The sequence below is a fragment of the Otolemur garnettii genome, unplaced genomic scaffold (genome assembly GCF_000181295.1).
Source record: "Otolemur garnettii isolate 467f Iridium unplaced genomic scaffold, OtoGar3 scaffold00071, whole genome shotgun sequence".
Taxonomy (NCBI): Eukaryota; Metazoa; Chordata; class Mammalia; order Primates; family Galagidae; genus Otolemur; species Otolemur garnettii.
In genome coordinates, this window is record NW_003852466.1 from 4098413 (window position 1) to 4108630 (window position 10218).

General features: G+C 44.9%; 1 protein-coding gene across 3 annotated transcripts in view; it reads right to left on the reverse strand.

The window, feature by feature from the left end:
- The window catches only part of LYN (LYN proto-oncogene, Src family tyrosine kinase), a 92894-nt gene that overhangs the window by 63876 nt on the left and 18800 nt on the right, over positions 1 to 10218 (reverse strand). For 2 of the 3 annotated variants that reach the window (XM_003793681.3, XM_023515402.1), the window contains exons 2-4: positions 5590 to 5726; positions 960 to 1005; positions 55 to 160 (exon numbers count right to left, since the gene is read on the reverse strand). In XM_003793681.3, the coding sequence (XP_003793729.1) occupies positions 55 to 160; positions 960 to 1005; positions 5590 to 5721 (284 nt within the window). In that variant the 5' untranslated portion in view covers positions 5722 to 5726. The remainder of the gene's footprint in view (positions 1 to 54; positions 161 to 959; positions 1006 to 5589; positions 5727 to 10218) is intronic. The other variant, XM_023515403.1, reaches the window with a different exon arrangement.

Here is a 10218-nt window from a genome sequence, read left to right on the forward strand (position 1 = left end):
GCAGGACTCGGCAGGCTGGGTGAGGAGCAGGTACCAGGTGTGCTGGGCACTTACTCCTCCAGGACTTTCATCTTTTCTCCTTTCTTGAATGACAAGTCGTCTGGATGGATGCCATCGTAGGGGTACAAGGCCACCACAATGTCTCCGTGCTCCTCTGGATCTAAACAGGAACAACACAGGTGGATGCCTTTGAGAACCCATCAGCAGAAATGTTTTATCAAGTCCTCAGGTGGCACGAAGGACCAGATGAGGTGCTGAGGGCTGGGCAGCCGGAATCAGGGCATGGGTGTCCTCCTATGGGGCGCAGGGCCACGTGCTGTGTCACCGTGTACGGTACTATTATGGAAAGTCACTTTAAACTACACCTGGAACTTCAACTCTGTGATTAAGAAATAAAAGCCCCACGTTCACAGCAGCACTGTTGGCAACAACCAAAATGTAGAAAAAATCCAAATGTCCCTCAGCGGATGAATGGGTAAAAAAATGTTGTACATATTTAAAATAGAAATATTATTCAGCTTTAAAAAGGAATACAGTTCTGACACATGGTGCGCCATAGAGGACCCTTATAGATATTATGTCAAGGAAAATAACACCAGGCACAGAAGGACAGACGCTGAATGATGCCATGCACAATGGTCAGGTATCAAGAGCAGCCAAATTCACAGAGACAAAAGCAGGCTGGTGGTTGCCAGGGGTTGGGGTAGAACTAAAGGAGGAATTATTGCATAAGAGGTTCAGAGTTTCAGAGTGGGAAGATAAACAGCTCTGGAGATGGATGGCGGGGAGGGCTGTACAAGCCACCAAACTGCACACTTAAAATGGTCGATATGAGAATCTATGTAAATATATTTTCCCATAAAAAATAAAAATAAAAATGTCTAGGACTACTACTATTTTATAAAAGCTCTAACAGTTCCAAAGAAAAACATTTAGCTATGGTGCTACCAAAAACATACCTTTAGTTTGAAACCTCTGTCCTGGTAAGAGCTGAGATTCTGGAACCTAAAAGAGAATATTTATTAGAAAGAAACATTTTATGTTTAGTGTTTGCTATGTTCATGGTGCACATCATTTTTCTAACAGCAGCAACTGAAGTTTGGATTTGTTACTTATTAAGCTGGAAAGAACAGGAGTACAGCGAGAAAAATATGTTCAGCTGTGTTCTCACCTACGTGCCCAGGGACACGGGTCTTTTGCCACTTGTCTGTGGTGGCCATAAGTGAGCAAGGCTCACCCATCCTAACTCCCCTCTCACTTGGTAACAGAAGCCGAACATCACGTGGGGTGGCAATCTGCCAGCTCAGTGACTGGCATCCACACTGTCTAGCCCCTTGGGCAGGTGGGGGAGGGGTGTTTCTATCAGCAAAGCGTTTCCAGGAGGCTTTGCCCAAGGCTCCCCTTTCCCTCCTCTTCTTTCCGCCTAGAAACAAGTGAAGGCTGGACTCCTGGCAGTCATGGAAACCACCAAGTGCAGCAGGGTGACAGACGGAAATGGTGGGGGGACCGTAACTTGGCGGAGTTGCCACCCAGCCCTGGGCTGCCCAATTCCGGGTTTTGAAGGCTTGTTTAAAAACGTGTAGTCAGGGCTCTGGGACTGGGCGCAGAGAGCAAGTCCCAACTGACCCAGGCTTTCCTGGGCTGACCCTGACTCTATAGCCAGCATCTCCTGTTATTTAGTTGAGGGAGGGAGGTAAATTATTGGGAAGGGTCTAGTGGCAAAAAGGCCACCCAGTGACCTTTTAAATCAGATTTCTTTCTCTCAGAGCCAAGTGAGGCCTCTGGGCTCTCGTGAGGAGGTGCTGTCAGAGGCCTGCCTCTATCACACAGCGTTGAACTCTCCCCTTTCTTTTGATTAACGTGATTTCACAGAAAGGGAACAAAATGGTTTGTACTGAAACAGATTTCTGATGAAAGTCAGCCCATAAAGTCTCTAATTCAGTGACAGGGGCAGAGGAAAATTACTTTATTGTGGTATCAGAAACATGGGTGTGTGCTATCCTTCAATACTTATTTCAAGAAGTTTTTATTTATTTTTTTTTTTGAGACAGTCTCACTTTGTCACCCTTGGTAAAGTGCTGTGGTGACATAGCTCACAGAGACCTCAAACTCTCGGGTTCAAGTGATCCTATTGCCTCAGCCTCCCAAGTAGCTGAGACTATAGGCAACCACCATAACACCAGGCTAGTTTTTCTCTTTGTAGTAGAGACCGGGTCTCACTCTTGCTCAGGTTGATCGCAAACTCCTGAGGCAGTCAACTCAGGCAGTCAACTCAATTCAGCCTCCCAAAGTGCTAGGATTACAGGCGTGAGCCACCATACCTGGCCTTTATTCAAACGTTTGATACTGATTTTTCACTCATTTAGATTTGCATAATTAGGAGGGGTGATCTATTTTATATGATTTGGAGGAAATAATGAAAAGGTGAAAAAGGCTTGGCGCCTATAGCTCAACCGGCTAAGGCGCCAGCCACGTACACCTAAGGTGGCGGGTTCGAATCCCCAGCCTGGACCCGCCAAACAACAATGACGGCTGCAACCAAAAAATAGCCGGGCGTTGTGGCGGGCGCCTGTGGTCCCAGCTACTTGGGAGGCGGAGGCAGGAGACTCGCTTGAGCCCAGGAGTTGGAGGTTGCTGTGAGCTGTGATGCCATGGCACTCTACCCAGGGGGACAGCTTGAGGCTCTGTCTCAAAAAAAAAAAAAAATTATAAAAAAGGTGAAAAAATAAGTCATTCTGAAAGCAGCAAGTTGATTTTTCAAATATCAAAAGAGCTTACATTTTAATACATTGTTAAAACATTCATATTCTGTCACTCTGAATTGTTCTTTGAAATGGATCTTTCTAGAGTGTTGTTGAATTTGTATCAGCGCCCTTGCCCTCAATTCATGAGTACATCTGGTTGGGGCCAGGAGTGGTATTTACAGCTGTGGAATAGCCCAAACTAACAAAAATTTCTGTGACCACAGAAGGCCCAGACCAAAGTACCTGTGGTACCATGGGGCTTGGAAGATCTCCAGCCTGTTTACTACTTCTGCTTTCTAACTTAACTTTTCATCTTTTTTACTCTGAGCAAGAGGGAAAAATGGTGGGTAAGTTAGTACTTTCCTCTTTTGTTTTTCTAAATAAAGGACATCTTCATTTATCATTTAGAAACAGAAACACCCCCCCCCCAAGAGTTTTGTTTATTTGTTTATTTATTTATTTATTCTTGAAACAGAGTCTCACTTTTTCACCCTCAGTAAAGTGCTCGGGTATCATAGCTCATAGCAACCTCTGTCTCTTGGGCTCAAGTGATCCTCTTGCCTTAGCCTCCCAAGTAGTTGGACCACAGGTGCCCACATAATGCTATTTTTAGAGACACTTGCTCAGTTGGTCTCCAACTCCTGAGCTTGGGCAATCCTCCTGCCTTTGCCTCTCAAAGTGCTAAGATTACAGGCATGAGCCCTCCCACACAGCCAAAAAATGGGTTTTAAAGCACCTAAAATCTATAGCACATGGTACCAGAAGAAAACAGATCCTTTTCATGAGAACTCTGAAGTCTATAAGAAAACTCTCTGTGACTCAAATTCCTTTTATTTTACCTTCTATTAATTATATTTACATAATATATAGTTCTGTATCTATACATACTTATGTAATAGTTTTTTAAAATTTTGTATTTATATGTATTCATTACTAAATTATTAAAGGTATTGATAATCTTACACATTTAAGTATATAATTTTCTCTAGATAAAATTATAATGTTAATTTATCCAGAAATATCACATATGATAAGTTAATAGCATAACTTAGTCACTCTTCATCTCTACTTCTGGAGAAGACCATCTCTGATTCCACAATGTGACTTTCCCCAACCTGTCCCTTCACTATAATGGGACAGGTTGGGGGAAGGGCAGGGAGAGGGCTTGATGACAAGAACATAATCTAAAATGCAAAGGCATTTAAAAACACGTCAGACTAGAGAAACTGAAATTCTTAATAAAGACATTTGGGCTAACCTGCAATAAGCTGGTTCCATCTTAAATGCTAAGGAATTTTATAGAAGTCTGTTTATGTGAGGATATACATATATGTCATGAGAAAATATATGTAAAGAATGTAAGCGCTAAAATAAAGTCGACGTAAGGTTATACTTGTTTAAAGCTTCCTCCTTTCCATGAAATATACTGTTAATTCTGTCTTTGCTAAGTATTCCCAAACGCATCAACTAGCATATTACTCATATAAAATTTATAGTACAGATATTTGCCTAAGGTCAAGGAGGAGAATTAGATCTTTAATCTTTTAACTTACTATAATAGGTCCTGACAACTTAGGATCTGTACTATTTTGAATTGACTGAAGAAATGAGGTAGGGCATGGTACAACACACACACATGGTAATTCCAGCACTTTGGGAGACCAAAGACTAGCCTGGGTAACCATAGCAAGGTCCCATCTCTACAAAAAATTTAAAACTTAGACAAGCATGGTGGTGCATGTATATAGTCCCAGCTACTTGGGAGGCTGAGGTGGGTGGGAGGATAGCTTGAGTCCGCAAGCTTGAAGTTGCAGTGACCTATGATTCAGCCTAGACAACAGAGCAAAAAGACCATGTCTTTCAAAATAGAAAGAAAGGCTTGGCACCTGTAGCTCAGTGGCAGAGCTGGCAGGTTCAAACCCACCCTGGGCCTGCCAAATAACAATGACAACTACAATAAAAAAAAACTGCTAGGCATTTTGGGAGGCTGAGACAAGAGAATGGCTTAAGCCCAAGAATTTGAAGTTGCCATGATTTGTGATGCCATGGCACTCTACAAAGGGTGACATAGTGAGAAACTGTCTTAAAAAAAAAATAGAAAGAGAAAGAGAGAAAGGGAAGAGGGAAGGAGGGGAGACTAAAGGAGAAAAGAGGAGAGAAGAGGAGAGAGGGGAGGGGAGAAAAAAGAAAAGAAAAGATAAAGTACAATATATGAAACACAAAACACCACAAGACATTAGCACCTGTTTTAGCTTCTGACTTGCATCCTCTTTCCTTTAGCTTCCAAACCACTGTGCTAAATCTTACTACCTATTGTCAGTCACACAAACCTATTTTTTGGTGAGAGTGCCCCCAAAATGCATATACATTTTAAGAGAAGAGGCTATCCTATTCATTCCTGTTGTGTGATAACACTAGGATTCATCTGATTAATGGCATCTTTTGAGCAAAGATCATACTACACACTGCTACTGTAATTCAATTAAGCTTTGAAAAGTAATACATAGGTAATACTTGCTTAAAATGTGTATGCACTTGTGGCACCTCTAGTATATACACGTGTGTGCATATATATATATATTTTTTTTAATTGGTGTCTTTGCACTAGGAATATAGTGCTTCTTTCCACACAGGAGCATGTGACCAAGGGCTTCTCACTGCACAGTGGCCTGGTTATCCCTATACTGTTCACATGTTCTTTAAAGAATTAGGTTATAAAGCATATCTAACTTACTTGAGGCCTCAATGATCAGTGTGATTGTTTTGTGTGCATATATTACAAATTAGTTCTTAAATTATGTAGCCATGCTTTGATCCTGCTGTGGGATTCTCCCCTGAGACTTACTGGCCTTTGCTGTTTATTGGACGTTGGATCTCTCACATAAATAGTTCGGTCAGTATTACGTACTGGTTGAGTCTTCAAATCTACTCCATCGTCATTCAGATTGTCTTTCCTTTTTGATTCTATACATCCCATATTTCCTGTTGGGATATAAAAGGAATGACATTGTTTCACTTTTCCAGAACTTGCTTCAAGCCACCAAAATCTCTCCATCAAAGATGAGTAAAAAGGACATACTTTTATTCCTTATCACACATAGATTAACAAACTCAAATGTAGACATTGTTCACAAATGATCTTGCCTATTCATTCATTTATTCAACAAATATTTGTTGAGTATCAATTTTATGTCCACCAGACAGAATTGCTGCTCTAAATACTATCATATTCTTGGGGTCAAGATGTGTGAAGTGAAATTAGAGCACAATGGGGTGAGTCAATAACAAGGGATGCACAGAACCTAAGATAGGACATTTAACTTGGGCAAGATGGAACAGAGGAGGTCAGGGGAGCCATCCAAGAGGAGATGCTCTGTGAGTCAAAATGAGAGGACTATCAGCCAGGCTGCAAAGTCAGTAAAGGAATTCCAGGAAGAGGGAACTTCACATGCAACCACAGTGACCTCAAACTGATGTGGGCCCTCCGGAGGACCAATTCTATGACACTAAAGCTGGGAGCAGGGAGGGAAGACCAAGTGTCCAGACTAGAGAGGGAGGCCCCTGCCGCACGGAATGCTGGGAGATAATGGCCCCGCCCCTGAAGACAAGCGACACATTCAATCTGCAGAGGGCAAGGTGAAGTGAGGGGCTGAGGTTTCAAGGGCAGGTGTAATTAAGAGCTAGAACATACAGAACCTGGCTGCAACAGAGCATGGCTTAGGGCCTGGGAAGATGGTGTCACCTTCACCAAGACTGGAAATAGAGGAGCAGACACAGGTAGGACAGAAATGACGCTGGTAGAACATCCCAATGGTCAGATCCAGTGAGACATTTGAGCCTGGAAACCAAGAGAGAGGGTGGCACTAAAGGCAACATGACAGCCACCATAAGCCAGCTGGTGCTGCAGAGGACGAGCTGCCACGTGAGGCGACTGGGGCCTGCAGCACAGCCACACGTCCTGCCTGAGTTCACACGGGATGGGCAGCAGCTGCCCACGGCCCTCTGGGGACTGACGGGATGAGCTTTGAACATACGAATCAGGTGTGACTCTTACTGTACCGTGTAGCCTGTGGGTCAAATCTGTCATTAATAACAAAACCAAACCTGTTGTGTCTTGTGAGAAGGATAGATCCAGGAAAAGAATAGATTCTCTGGGCACATTCCAGGAAATTCTTTGGGGGTTCAGCGTGGGCAGGGTGCCCCCTGTGACCACTGTAATTCTGAAGCACTGTCAAATTGGGGACCTCTGTTCAGTTAACTTCAGAGGAAGGAGAGATGATTTGGGAGTGTGTTTGGGGCTGGGAACCACAGGGGCCAGGCACTGTTCTAAGAAGCCCCCAGAGCTCTTCCTCATCTCCACCGCCTGGCTGCCTCCCACCCATCCCTGCGCCTTCCGCAGGCTTCCAGCGGGTCTGAGAACTTCAGCTTGTATGTCATTTCTTGAGTTGAGGTATGAAGCCACACCTCTACAGGACAGCCACACCTCTTTCTGAAACTAGCTATAGTTCCCCAAATAAAGGGGAAGCGAGCACTTCGATTCAAAACAGCACACCCCCCTAGCCCCATGCTGAAGTTTCTGAGATGGAGACAGGTTTTAAGAGTTGGTCTGTAAGGACGCCGGAGTTCCTTTTTTCTTCCAGACTCAATCCTCTTTCCCCTGAGAGCTGAGTCTAACCAATCAACTCTAACAATGGTGCTTTATAAATGAGTGAATATGGCAATGGGAGAGCCCTGGCAGCAGGACCCCTGAGCACACTGCAAGCTCCAGAGGCGGGTCACGGACCCTGGCCCTTCTCAGCACTGGCTCCCACTTGGCTCTCACCCAGTCCAGCCACTCAGTGACCAGGGCACAGGGTGCTGCCCAGCCCTACCCCACCCCAACCCCAACCCCGCACCTTGGGCGACCCCAGCCTCAGGACAAGCTGGCTTTCTGGCCAGCCAGCTGCTCTCAGCCCCTCCCTCCAGTGTGTGCTCTCTCTCATCTCTATACTCTGTCTCTCTTCCAGATCGTACTTGAGTCACCCTTCAGGCAAGTCTGCATTAATGGCCTAGTGACAAGAGCACTCCTATGGCCCCTGCATCACGATTTACACCTGTCTTGGTACCACCTACGTTCCATTACAAACTGGTCAACCACCCCGAATGGAGTGAGAGCCAAGGGGGCAGCCTCCTCTGCTCTGCTCTGCTCACCACAGTGCTCCCAGCGCCCAGTGTCACAGGGACAGTGAGACTCCCCGACCTCGGGGCTCCCGGCACCTCGTGTCACAGGGACAGTGAGGCTCCCCGACCTCGGGACTCCTGGCATCCAGTGTCACGGGGACAGTGAGGCTCCCCGACCTCGGGGCTCCCGGCGCCCAGTGTCACGGGGACAGTGAGGCTCCCCGACCTCAGGACTTCCACATGCCAAAGGGGAGCCAGAAAACAGAAAGGAGGAGAATCTCGCCTTGCTTTGTTGTTTTAAAAGAGACAAAGAGAAAGAAACCTCCAGCACCAATTCATTTTGTGAGAAGTACAGGGGAGAGAGGAACAAGATGGTAAGACAAATCCACAGAGTGCCACTTCCTAGATGGCTAGCCTGGACACGCAACCACAGGGGAGGGGGCTGGCCTGTTCCATGTCAGAGATGGCCAGACAAACAATGTGTGAACCTTGAACCTTGACAGGGTGGCAGGGAGTGGAGGGGTGCAGCTGGGATAACTGGGCAACCTGGAATTGATTTGAGCACGATATTAGAGCACTGCTGTTAGGTTTGTAAGTGTGATGATGGTGGGGTGGTCATGTGGGTGGTGTGTAGGGACGAGGTTCACCGTATCTGCAACTTCCCACACTTCAGCCAACATGATAAGAGGGGAGAGAAGAGAGGACAAATGTGCCAAATCGTTTACAAATTCAAGAATCCAGGGAAAGGACCTATTATTTTCTGTAGATTTCAAAAATTCAAAATTAAAGGTTGGAGGGTACAAAGTGAGGATATAATAAATTTCATGCAAAAGACATTTTTCAAAATGTTAGATAACCCAGAGGTTGGGCTCAGTGGTGCACACACGTGATCCCAGCTCTTTGGGAGGCTGAAGCGGGAGGATTAGTTGAGGGCAGAAGTCGGAGACGAGCCTGAGCAATACAGCAAGACCTCATTTCTACCAAAAAATTTAAGAAGTAGCTGGGCATGGTGGTGCAGCTATACTCCAGCTCCTTGGGAAACTGTGGCAGGACATTCACCTGGGCCCCAGAGTAACAGTAACCTATGACCACACCACCGCACTCCAGCCTGGGCAACAAAGCAGACTCTGTCTCAAAACTTACCAACCACCACCACCAACAAAAAAATGCAAATAGAAGTGTGCAGGGTCATCCAAGAGCAGAAAGCGTATGCTAATTTTGTATTTTCACTGCTGCCATCGCCATAGATAATTAAACACCAACTGTATGTATTACAGATGAAAAAACTCAAAGGCCACTCCACTTGGAGAGTCAGTTTGGCCTCAGCTCACCAGTCACTCAGCACAGAGTGTGTAGGGCTCCCAACCCCTGTTCAGACACCCTCCTATAAGAAACCTCAGAGAGTTCCTCCTGGTGACATGGGTCTTGCAATTCCTTATGCTGTACAAAAGTACCAGTAAAGTAGAAAATACAATCTACACCTGACAAAAACTGAGTATCTGCTTGGTTATATGTTTCCAAGTGATGTGAACCACACTTTGCAATGATTTAGAACTTAGTGTTTTTATCACGTTTATAATGTACTGAGCATACCATTTAATCCTCAAAGAAAGACTGTAACCAAATTATTATCCTCAATTCACAGAGGAGCAAACTGAGGGTTAGAGAGGTTAAATGGCTGGGTCACAGCCACAGTTGGGGAGTATGAGGTTGGAACTCACTCACGCACTGCTGTGGTCTAAAGCCTGACTCCAAAGCTACGCCGGCAGCCTGAGCTCTTACCACTGTTAAACTTGTGCTTTACCTATTTCTTACCAATGCCAGCGAAGAGACTATTTTTATAGCCTGCCTCTTTCTCAAAAGGATTTGAATACTTTACCACAAAAGAATCAATAATGAGGTTAATACAATAGAAACAGAAAACTAACACAAAAAAAGAGAGAGAGAGAGAATGCAAATGTCGGGGATCCACAGTAACAGACCTGCTATAACCGACCTACACATTAGCCCTGAGTTTGCTGGCAGGAAGGGCCAGGGGACTGCTTGTGTCACAGTGGGAGAGAGGACAGTGTGTCCCCAACAGGAATTTCAGGTTTCTCTATGACTTTTTATAACTGCTGTGGATAATATAGTTGGCAATGCCTCCAATACTATTTTTTGAAGAGTAAATAAAGGCACATTTTATAGGCAGAAACTTTTGGTTAATAAAGATAACAACTGAGGCTTTGGCTCGCCAATACACCTGATTTACACTGGGTTCAAGTACAGGTTTTTTTTTTTTTTTTTTTTGAGACAGAGCCTCAAGCTGTCCCCC